Source organism: Bos javanicus, chromosome 1 (genome assembly GCF_032452875.1).
Source record: "Bos javanicus breed banteng chromosome 1, ARS-OSU_banteng_1.0, whole genome shotgun sequence".
Lineage (NCBI taxonomy): Eukaryota > Metazoa > Chordata > Mammalia > Artiodactyla > Bovidae > Bos > Bos javanicus.
Genome location: NC_083868.1, coordinates 56,741,765 through 56,754,149, shown reverse-complemented (window position 1 = coordinate 56,754,149; position 12,385 = coordinate 56,741,765). Strand labels below are relative to the sequence as shown.

The window sequence follows — 12,385 nt, the reverse complement described above, 5'->3', positions numbered from 1 at the left end:
ATTGTGATCCACACAGTCAAAGGCTTTGGCATAGTCAATAAAGCAGAAATAGATGTTTTCCTGGAACTCTCTTGCTTTTTCTATGATCCAGCAGATGTTGGCAGTTTGATCTCTGGTTCCTCTGCCTTTTCTAAAACCAGCTTGAACATCTGAAAGTTCGTGGTTCACGTACTATTGAAGCCTGGCTTGGAGAATTTTGAGGATTACTTTGCTGGCGTGTGAGATGAGTGCAATTGTGTGGTAGTTTGAGCATTCTTTGGCATTGCCTTTCTTTGGGATTGGAATGAAAACTGACCTTTTCCAGTCCTGTGGCCACTGCTGAGTTTTCCTAATTTGCTGGCATATTGAGTGTAGCACTTTCACAGCATCATCTTTCAGGATTTGGAATAGCTCAACTGGAATTCCATCACCTCCACTCGCTTTGCTCCTAGTGATGCTTCTAAGGCCCACTTGACTTCACATTCCAGGATGTCTGGCTCTAGGTGAGTGATCAAACCATCGTGATTATCTGGGTCATGAAGCTCTTTTTTGAACAGTTCTTCTGTGTATTCTTGCCATCTTTTCTTAATATCTTCTTCTTCTGTTAGGTCCATACCATTTCTGTCCTTTATCGAGCCCATCTTTGCATGAAATCTTCCCTTGGTATCTCTAATTTTCTTGAAGAGATCTCTAGTCTTTCCCATTCTGTTGTTTTCCTCTATTTCTTTGCATTGATCACTAAGGAAGGCTTTCTTATCTCTCCTTGTTATTCTTTGGAACTCTGCATTCAGGTGCTTATATCTTCCCTTTTCTCCTTTGCTTTTCGCTTCTCTTCTTTTCACAGCTATTTGTAAGGCCTCCTCAGACAGCCATTTTGCTTTTTTGCATTTCTTTTCCATGGGGATGGTCTTGATCCCTGTCTCCTGTACAATGTCACGAACCTCTGTCCATAGTTCATCAGGCACTCTGTCTATCAGATCTAGTCCCTTAAATCTATTTCTCACTTCCACTGTATAATCATAAGGGATTTGATTTAGGTCATACTTGAATGGTGTAGTGGTTTTCCCTACTTTCTTCAATTTATGTCTGAATTTGGCAATAAGGAGCTCATGATCTGAGCCATAGTCAGCTCCCGGTCTTATTTTTGCTGACTGTATAGAGCTTCTCCATCTTTGGCTGCAAAGAATATAATCAATCTGATTTCGGTGTTGACCATCTGATGATGTCCATGTGTAGATTCTTCTCATGTGTTGTTGGAAGAGGGTGTTTGCTATGAACAGTGCGTTCTCTTGGCAAAACTCTATTACCTTTGCCCTGATTCATTCCGTACTCCAAGGCCAAATTTGCCTGTTACTCCAGGTGTCTCTTGACTTCCTAGTTTTGCATTCCAGTCCCCTATAATGAAAAAGACATCTTTTTGGGGTGTTAGTTCTAAAAGGTCTTGTAGGTCTTCATAGAACCGTTCAACTTCAGCTTCTTCAGTGTTACTGGTTGGAGCATAGGCTTGGATTACCATGATATTGATTAGCCCACTCTTAAAACTATATCAGAGCTTTACTCTCTGCTAGAAATTCACTGCCAGAATGATTTGTTACTCCTGAAATTACCTGTTTCTCTGCAAATTTCTAAATGATCTAGTATGCAATATGGCAGCCAGTGTACAAAATTATAAAATTATAACCTGTTTACCAACATAACTCAAAATTTAACCTTACCCAAACCCTCATATTCAAAGGCCCATTCACAGATCTTCCCTGTCTCCCATTCAGCAAACCCTCTGAAAACCTATGATAATAGAGGCTTATAAATAAGGCCAAAGTGTTTTTGTTAGCATAATCTATGACTCTGGTTGTGAAAATCACCAAATGTGTGAACAGCCCTGGGAAAGCATTGAGAACTGTGGGAACTCTGGGGAGCTGACAGTCTGTGACTGAGACAGCCTTGCCACTCACCAAGAATGTTCTACTGGGAAAGCCTCAGTTTTCAAATCTGTAAAGTGAGGATAATAATGACAACCTATGTCCTAGTGCTGTTGAGAGAATTTAATGAGTTAATCCCTGTACTTAGCACACTGTAAAAGTCCCATGAATGTTAGTATTGTTCTTGTTACTAGTATTATTTAATGTTGTAAGAGAGAGATTCCACTGGGGAAAAGTTTCTCCAAATTAGGCTTGTGAGTCCAAACAGATATAAACTTATGTTTAGGGGAGAGGTGTAGTAAATGTTTGGCAAAATATCACTTATGAAAGTTTTAGTGAAGAAAAATAGCTTAGATAACTTTAACAGACACTGAGAGTTAACTCGGACATGCCAGACATCCTGGAATGTGAAGTCAAGTGGGCCTTAGAAAGCATCACTATGAACAAAGCTAGTGGAGGTGATGGAATTCCAGTTGAGCTATTCCAAATCCTGAAAGATGATGCTGTGAAAGTGCTGCACTCAATATGCCAGCATATTTGGAAAACTCAGCAGTGGCCACAGGACTGGAAAAGGTCAGTTTTCATTCCAATCCCAAAGAAAGGCACTGCCAAAGAATGCTCAAACTACCGCACAATTGCACTCATCTCACACGCTAGTAAAGTAATGCTCAAAATTCTCCAAGCCAGGCTTCAGCAATACGTGAACCATGAACTTCCATATGTTCAAGCTGGTTTTAGAAAAGTCAGAGGAACCAGAGATCAAACTGCCAACATCCGCTGGATCATGGAAAAAGCAAGAGAGTTCCAGGAAAACATCTATTTCTGCTTTATTGATTATGCCAAAGCCTTTGACTGTGTGGATCACAATAAACTGTGGAAAATTCTGAAAGAGATGGGAATACCAGACCACCTGATCTGCCTCTTGAGAAATCTGTATGCAGGTCAGGAAGCAACAGTTAGAACTGGACATGGAACAACAGACTGGTTCCAAACAGGAAAAGGAGTTCATCAAAGCTGTATATTGTCACCCTGTTTATTTAACTTATGCAGAGTACATCATGAGAAACGCTGGACTGGAAGAAACACAAGCTGGAATTAAGACTGCCGGGAGAAATATCAATAACCTCAGATATGTAGATGACACCACCCTTATGGCAGAAAGTGAAGAGGAACTCAAAAGCCACTTGATGAAGGTGAAAGTGGAGAATGAAAAAGTTGGCTTAAAGCTCAACATTCAGAAAACGAAGATCATGGCATCCGGTCCCATCACTTCATGGGAAATAGATGGGGAAACAGTGAAAACAGTGTCAGACTTTATTTTTCTGGGCTCCAAAATCACTACAGATGGTGACTGCAGCCATGAAATTAAAAGACGCTTACTCCTTGGAAGGAAAATTATGACCAACCTAGACAGCATATTCAAAAGCAGAGACATTACTTTGCCGACAAAGGTCCATCTCGTCAAGGCTATGGTTTTTCCTGTGGTCATGTATGGATGTGAGAGTTGGACCGTGAAGAAGGCTGAGCACCGAAAAATTGATGCTTTTGAAGTGTAGTGTTGGAGAAGACTCTTGAGAGTCCCTTGGACTGCAAGGAGATCCAACCAGTCCATTCTAAAGGAGATCAGCCCTGGGATTTCTTTGGAAGGAATGATGCTAAAGCTGAAATTCCAGTACTTTGGCCACCTCATGCGAAGAGTTGACTCATTGGAAAAGGCTCTGATGCTGGGAGGGATTGGGGGCAGGAGGAGAAGGGGACGACAGAGGATGAGATGGCTGGATGGCATCATTGACTTGATGGACATGAGTCTGAGTGAACTCTGGGAGTTGGTGATGGACAAGGAGGCCTGGCATGCTGTGATTCATGGGGTCACAAAGAGTCGGACACAACTGAGCGACTGATCTGATCTGATCTGATCTGAGAGTTAACTCTTTAGTATTTGTAGAGCCATTTAGGGGTGCACAGTGCAATCCAGTGTTTCTTGCTCCTTAGGCCAAGTCTGGGAGTCATCCTTGAATCCTCATGGTCCCAACAATGAGGAAACCCTATTAGCTCTAACTTCTCCTGGGTTCAAAATCTGACCACTTTCCACTGAGATTCTCCTCACTGGTTTCCATACTTTCCTTCTGTCTCTACTCCAAGTCTCTTCTCAGTAACCAGAGGGATGCCATCAAAACCTAAGTCAGGCCATAGGACCCTGGGCTTGGAACCCTCCCAGAACCTTCCCCACTCAGAGTAAAAGCCAAGTCCTTACCAGGCCCCTACGATCCCCTACCATCTCTCTGCCTTCCTCTGCTGCTCTGCTTTCCAGCCCCACAGCTCGTGCTTTTCCTCAACAATGCTGGGCACCTTCCTGCTTTGGGGCTCTGCTCTGGTTGGTTCCTCTGCTGGGAAAGCTCTTCCCCCAGTAGATTAACTCCCTCAAATGCCATTTTTTCAACAAGGGCTACTCTGATCAAACTATTTAAAACTGTGACTGATCCTCCAACCCACAGAACCCTGGTTTTCCCTTCCGCTGCTTGCCTTTCTTTTTCCATTGCTCCCATGACTTTGTAACATTTTATATGCTGTATTTATCATATTTATTACCTATGATCTATCTCCCTCCACCTGAATGAAATCTCCATCAGGGCAAGGATCTTTGTTTTATTTACTGATTTAACCCAAGTGCTTTAGTTTGGAGCTTGGCACATACTTGGTGTTCAACATATATTTGCAAATGAGTAATCTTAAATTGATTTTTAATTAAAAGCTCTTCTCTCATTTCAAAAATAACTGCATCTTGAAGATGTTTTGGTTAATGCATCTATGAGTAAGGAAGCAACTGGGAATGAAAGAAAGGTCTTTTTTTTTTCTTCCTTTTTAAAGAGTCTATATCGGAGCCTGACCATTCCTAAAGCTCTCCTCTCCCACCATCACCATCCTCTGGGACCAGAGAAGAATTTATCTGAGGCTCACACTCCTTTTCCTGAGTTTCTGCATCATGGGTCTAAGTTTGGGTCTCTTCTCAACTTGGGGGTGCTCTTCCAGACTTGATCCCTTCATGGGCTTTTCCTTCCTTAACTCTGTATCTCCCACTGACCCAAATGCCTTTAAAAATGTTAACACCTCTGAGATGAATCACTTCCTGTGCCTTTGTCAGCTGACGCTTCTACTTATCGATTAACATTTGTCAGGGATGATCTGACATTGAGTTGAAGGCTCAATGGAACAGATTATCCCTAAGGGGAACAAGGAGGGTTAAACAGACTGGATGGGAGATAGAAAAATGGTAATGGCCAACTGGTCTTATTTCACAACTCTGCCTTGGGCTGGTTCTGGCCAGGTCATTCAAAGTCTACTTAGATGCTCAACCAGTTGCCAAACATGTAGTAAATATTTGGCAGGTATCAATCCCGGTTCTGGAGAAGGAAATGGCAACCCACTCCAGTGTTCTTGCCTGGAGAATCCCAGGTATGGCGGAGCCTGGTGGGCTGCCATCTATGGGGTCGCACAGAGTCGGACACAACTGAAATAACTTAGCAGCTTAGCAATCCTGGTTCAGTGGTACCCAGGGGAGCCCTTGGAGCCATCTGAGAGCCCAGGAACCAGATTTTTATTATCACAAACACTCTACGCCTTCTACCCCAAGGGCCCTGGAATGAGATGTCTTAGAGCTGGTGACCCTGAAAAAGCAGGAAGAGTTCCGTTCTTGCCCTTGGAAGTTTCTCTCTGTTCCCTCCTACCTGGCACTTCTTCTCCCACAGCCTCCGCAGCGTCATGCTCTCCACACTGCAGGCTGAGCACAACTTGCTTCCAAAGGCCTCCTGGATCCGGAGAATCAGGCGTTTGTGATGGGCCTCATCCATGGCGTAGAAGTGGTTGAAATCCAGGAAGACAATCTCTTGGGGGTGCTGTGTGAGGAATGAGTTGATCTCCATCAGTCCATCCCAGACCTTGATGCCAAAAAGCCCATGAATGAAGTAGATTTCCTGGTCGGCGTCCCCTGGCTTGGAAGACACACGCAGGTCAAAGTAACGGATCCCGGCATCCAGCTGTTCTCGGAATGTCAGGTTCTGAGTCACAGACCATTTCTTCATGACCTTCTTCACGAACGAGATCCTGGCAAGGCGTTTGATCGCTGGGGTTTGGTCAGGCCCCACTGGGGACTTTTCATCTACCCAGTAGCTGAATGAATCATGGGAGCCTACACAAAGCAACAAAGGGGAGGTGAGCAGTTGAGAGAGCTCGGACAGATAATCCGAAAAGATAAGAATTAAAAAAGAAGTACACACACACAGAATACTGTGAACAAATAGTTGCAAAAATTTTCAAGCTTGCAAGGGATGAAATAAACACAAATAAAGTTAATGTAGTCTTATTAGCAACTTGTTCATAGCTCAGTTGGTAAAGAATCTGCCTGCAATGTGGGAGATCACGGTTTGATCCCTGGGTTGGGAAGATCCCCTGGAGAAGGGAAAGGCTACCCACTCCAGTATTCTGGCCTGGAGAATTCCATGGACTGTATAGAGTCCATGGGGTAGCAAAGAGTCGGACACGACTGAGCAACTTCTACTTTTCACTTTTCAGCCAGGAGTAAAATGATAATTTCATACATTGCTGGTATAAGGTAAATTAATAAATACCTTTTTGGAAAGTTACTTAGAAAAATGTTTGAGAAGAGCTTTAAAATATTCACACCATTTAATCTAGTAATTTCATTTCAGAAAATTCATTTTCAATAGGAAATCTATTCTGAAGAACTAAACTAATGTTTGGAAAAATAAAGATTTCTTCTGAAGAATATTCCTAATAGAGACAAACTAGAGTTTGCTTAAGCGTACCTCATAGAAGAATGTTTAATGGTGGCACATTATTCAATGCTTTATTCAAGCAGGCATTGAAAGAAAAGATAAGACAACTCTGTGTCTATCTCAGTAATGCTGGGACAGGCATTTAAATTCTAAGAAAGGCAGAATTATTTTTTAAACTGCCTTCTTACAATTTTGTATATACTATTTTCATATTGTAAAAATAAGTCAGTGGGAATGATTTCTTAACAGATCATATAAACATTCTGAAGAGCCTTGGTTAGTTATATGCCCCTCTTTCTGAAATCATCTCTTAATAAGCCAATTATTAAATGATCAAATGCATGTTGTATTTCTCTTCCTTAAAGAAGGTAAGGATCCTCCTAGACACTGAGATGATCTTACTGTTATAAAGTCTAAATGACCATGAGAGACACTTTTCTAACTACAGTGAGAAAATATTTCAGTAGTAACTTAAGTAAAAATTATCTTTAACAAATATCTTCCATTTTGTCATCAGTTTCTGTCTGGTGTCAACCATTTTTATTTGGTTGGCTTGGTGAGTGGCTCTGACCCCAGGGGTCTCCTCACAGGGTGCTGCACTTTGCAAACAAAATCTAAGAGAAAAGTGTTGTGTTCTGCCAATCTTGTCCTTAATCACTACGACTCACACCAGAATCAAAATTCTTATATTCATATAGAATACTCTTGACTGTCACCAGTTATACTTTTCAGTAAGTTTTAGAGTAGGTATTTCATACATAATGTAGGATTTTATACAACTCTACTGTTTTATGTTTTATTATTTCCATTTTCTTGAAAATAAATCATTCTGGGAATGGTTTTTACTGTTTCATCTTTTTAGAAATAAACCCAAAAAACAACAAAAAAAATGTGACAAGCAATGCTTTATTGTTATGTAGTCTCTAGAACATGAAGGGTATTCAGTAACTATTAAGAAAAAGCATAGTTATCAATCCTCAGGCAAAGTGAATTTTGTGAGCAAGGAAATTACTAGCATGTTTCAGGTAAAAAATGGCTGTTACTAATAGAAATGTGGAGTGAGTCCCTCTGGAGTTCCCACACTGGTTGTCTCTGCTAATGAGACTCACTGGAAACTTGCCGAATGCTCTGCTTCCCTGGGCTGCAGCAGAAATAGGAGCTCTTTATACCTCTTCACTGAGAGATTTATTATGAATACATTATGTATAGATGGAGGACAACCAGTTCTCTCTTCTTTTTAGATTTTATCAGCAGCCCAGCTGTTTGGGATTGAGTGTGTAATATAGTATGAGTTATGTATTGTACTTAATTCTTCCCTGGGTATCAGGGAATAGCCATTATCCAAGCATGGAGAAGAGCAAATCCCTGCTGATATTCTCTGGCTGGTGCTGAGCCCAGTTTCATGCCCAGAGGGAGATGTGCTAACAACCTCCGGGGTTTTCTCCGTGTCTGAGGACTATGCAGCAGTGTGACAGCCGTGGGGCCCCAGGGACCATTTCTGAATACATGGGGACACACTGGGCACCAGCGCATCCTGCAGAAGAGGAAGGGCATGCTTATCTCCTGGGAACTCGGAGTCTCTCTGCAACCTTTTGCTCCCTTTTCTATTCTAGCTGCCTAGCATTGCCCACTGCCATCCCCTGGACAGGAAGGAACAGGACAAGGGAGCAGGTTGTTCGCTGACTGTTTGATAGCGTTTGTCCTTCCGAGGCCTCCAGCAGTCAAAGCCAACACTCACCCGTTAACCACTGTCAATATTTTTGCCTTTCTACCTAATTTTTTCCCAGGAGGTTGTTGAGTTCACTCACATAGAGTGAGAACAATAACATCCAGACACTTGAGTGCACTTAATTCTCTCTTTTTTGAAAATCCAGGTAAAAATACCCCACACTTCACACAGAATATTTACAAGGTTACATCATGCAAAGAGTACTTACAAAAGGAAAATCTTAATATGTTCCACCCCAGATTTATTATCCAAGTTTTCTCTTCTCCCTACTCCTTGAAAGAAGACATTTTACTCTTTAGACTGTCTTGGGGCTTCCCTGGTCATCCAGGGAATTAACTTAACTGGTAGTTAAGAATCCAACTGCCAATGCAGGGGATACGAGTTCCATACCTAGTTCAGGCAGACGCCACATGTCTCAGGGCAACTACTGAACCTGCTCATCCTGAGCCTGTGCTCCACAAGAGAAGCCACTGCAGTGAGAAGCCGTGCAGCACGACTAGAGCGTGGCCCCTGCTTGCTGTAACCAGAGAAAGCCTGAGCAGCGACAAAGACCCAGCACAGCCAAAAAAAAAAAAAAAATGTTTCAAGACTGTCTTTAGGACTGTTTCTCTCCCTCTGCCCTGGGATATATGGATTAAATTCACACATTTCCCCCAGAGAAGTGACCCCCCCGCCACTGGCACCCCTACCTCATCGCCTTGTTCTCGAAGACAGCTGCTGTGTGGACTTGGTCAGGATCATGGCTCCATGAGTCCTGGCTTGTTTTGTGACAAGGTTAGGAAATAGTTTAGAACTTCATTCTGTTGCCATTTCTGTCACAGGAAGGGTTTTGCTGCTACCACCTGAAAGTACCTGTGCATCTTCACTCATCCTCTCCAGGGCATTTTGTTTTTTTTAAATCTCTGACTACAATAGATTTAAGTGGTCTTCTTTATCTTAAGAACAAAACAAATCACTTTCCATGTCTCACCCCTTCAAGTGACTGTCCTCTTTTTTCCTAGCTGTTGAATTCTTGAAACAGAGGCCAGTGCTGTGACCTTTGTCTCCCTGATCAACTCTCCTTCCAGTTGGAAGCGACCTCCTACCCTTGTGTTGCTACCCTTCATCCTTATATCCTTGGAACTGATAACTCCAAATGGCTTTATTCTTCCTGGCCTCTGTGAGGCCCTGCTAAATCAGCTCTTTTCTAGAACCTTCTTACATTTTTGTATATAGTATTGGGCTTCCCTTGTGGCTCTCAGCTGGTAGAGAATCTGCCTGCAATACGGGAAACCTGGGTTTGCTCCCTGGGTTGGTAAGATCCCCTGGAGAAGGGAAAGGCTACCTGCTCCAGTATTCTGGCCGGGAGAATTCCATGGACTGTACAGTCCATGGGGTTGCAAAGAGCCGGACACGACTGAGTGTCTTTCACTTTCACTTTCCATTCCCTTGTGATGCACGATGCACACCTTCAGGAGTGCCTGTCCTTCTTTGACTGCTCTCCTTTGGCCTCCTTTGCTGGCTCTTCTCCCTCCTGCTTGTCTCCCAGTTTAAAGTTTCCAGGCGTTTTTATTCCTTCCTTTTCCCACCCTCAGTGATTTCATCTACTTTCCAAGTTTCTAATCACAGCACCATTACGCAGATGACACCAAAAGTTTCATTTCTAGCACAGACTCTTCTAAAGTTCCAAATTTATGTGTCCAGCTTCTGCTGTGGTCTTTGGCTTCACCTGCCTTGCAGGTGTAGGCACAACAAATGACAGATTCTCCATGTGCTCCATAAAGCCAGCCACTCATGTGGCCCCTCTGATCCCCACAGAATGCCTCTGCTAAATCGGTCAATAGTTCACTCAGTTACTCAGACTTGAAACTTTGGATTCTAATTAAATTCTTCCCTCTTCCTCACCCCCTGCAACCAACCAGTTACCCAATCTTAGTATCTGACTTCTAAAAAAGACATCAAACATGTCTCTTCCTTTAACCTTCACCTGCCACCCACCTCACTACCTGTCTTATAAGCAGGATCAACAGAGCCTTGACTTATCCTTTGAGTCCAGCCTAATTTGTTCAATTTAAAAGTCGATCATCTCAAGATAATAGTGCTGATTACATCATTTCCCTCTTACCCACAGATCAGGTTCAAACTCTGGTCACTGGTGTTTAGGGCTCTCCTCAACAAAGTTCCAATGCATTATTCCGGCCTCATATCTCACCAGGCCCTTCCTCGGACTCTATGCACTTACTTTGCTGATAGCTTTCATAAAGTATTCTCTCATCCCAATTCTGTCCACCAGTGTTTAAAATGCATATCAGGTAAGCTGCTTACCCTATACAGTTTCTTCATCTGTAAAATGGGCATGATCATATCGATTGTCACAAAAATTGTTGTGAATGTTGGAATGCATGCAAAGTGCCTGGAACAATGCTGATACACAGCAAGTGCTGAACTATTGTTACTGTTATTATTAGTCATGCTCTGTTACTTGGAAACTAGAGGGAAAAAGGGGTGATCAACTGAATTCCTTATCTTAAATACTTAGGGTCTGGAAGATTTTCTTTCCTGCACCTGAGGCACTGTTCCTCTCCACCTTGTTGGCTGATGTGGAGATAACAGCTTAGCCTCTACCTTGTTGACAGTAGCTGTCACTCGCCCTCTGGGTCACTGCCTAAGCTCTGTCATTGCCCACTTTTAAAATCTCAAAACACAATATCCTCCTTTCTGATCACAACTTACTTTTCTTCTTCCTCATTGTGACTTGACTTCTATTTCCTCTAAGCTGAGAGCCCAGAGTAGGCTCTATATCGTCCTTTGGCTGGCTACAACCAAATTGTTACTTGCCACTTTTATCTGGAGAATTATTAATTATAACCATCTGAAAGCTGCAAGGATCACTGTGAAGGCACGTTGTCTATCTATACATACCAATCATATGCACAGCCCCCAAATGCACATGGAAATAGTAACATGATATTTTCTAACAAACTTTTTGTCTAACAACAAACATTTCACTTCTCTAATATTTATCATTTATACAGTAGACTAAATAAGGTTTTAGAAAATAATAGTCATTAAATACTGGATAACTATCTTTAAACTTCTCTGCGAAGGGAATTTTTGTCATCCTAAGAATATTCCAACAGAGCAGGAAATAAGAACAAACAGGCCTTTCCCTAATGTTCTACACTCCATGGATTGATATCATCCCTAATTTTAGCCCTACACAGGTGAAGGCATTTTCCTCCAATTTTTGGAAACATTTTTCTGTAAGCTTTTCATTTCCAGTTACTACTCTTGTCCCTTCCTGTTTCCTTATACAATAAAAAGGCATTAAAATGTTTCTACTTCCTCTCTTTATGTATACAAAACCCTGAATAATGTATGTGAAAGCACTCTGTAATCTAAAGTAGTGATTCTCAACCTTGAATGCACATCAGAATCCCTTAGGGGAGCTTTTAGGAAACACAAGTGCCCAAGATCCCAGTCAAGACCTATAAAGTCAAAAAATCTCTCTGGGGTGGGAGTTGAGAAGGAAAAATATGAAAAGCTCCCCTGGTGATTCTGTCTACCCAGGCTTGGCACCCCTGCTTATAAATGTAGGATTATCCTTTGCCAACAAGCTCTCGGACTTCTTGGGATCAGTTTCTCTGGTTGGTCTTCCAGTACTTTCAAATCTTCAGATGATAATCTGGTGGACTGCCTTTCCCATGTCTGAGGAGCAGCTCTCTTCACCAACCTTTTTGTTCTAGGAATGCCTCCAGCCCTTTGACCAGTTGAAAAATCACAGCTTGTTTGCAAGAAAAGAAAAATATTGGGGCACCTTACTTCTTTATCATGACTTCTAGTAAGTCATTATATAAGGATATTTAAGTTTAATTAGGGCATTTTATATGTGTACTGGGTTACTGAATCCAGAATAAAATTACTGAAGCAGCAAAATCACAAGGAAAAAGATATTTGAACAAGAAAAGGTTAGCAGGACATTTATC

General features: G+C 42.1%; 1 protein-coding gene across 1 annotated transcript in view; it reads right to left on the bottom strand.

Annotated features, from left to right (window-relative positions):
• The window catches only part of PLCXD2 (phosphatidylinositol specific phospholipase C X domain containing 2), a 52,108-nt gene that overhangs the window by 15,973 nt on the left and 23,750 nt on the right, over nt 1–12,385 (bottom strand). The window contains exon 2 of the mRNA XM_061389689.1: nt 5,624–6,084. Coding sequence (XP_061245673.1) covers nt 5,624–6,084 — 461 coding nt within the window. The remainder of the gene's footprint in view (nt 1–5,623; nt 6,085–12,385) is intronic.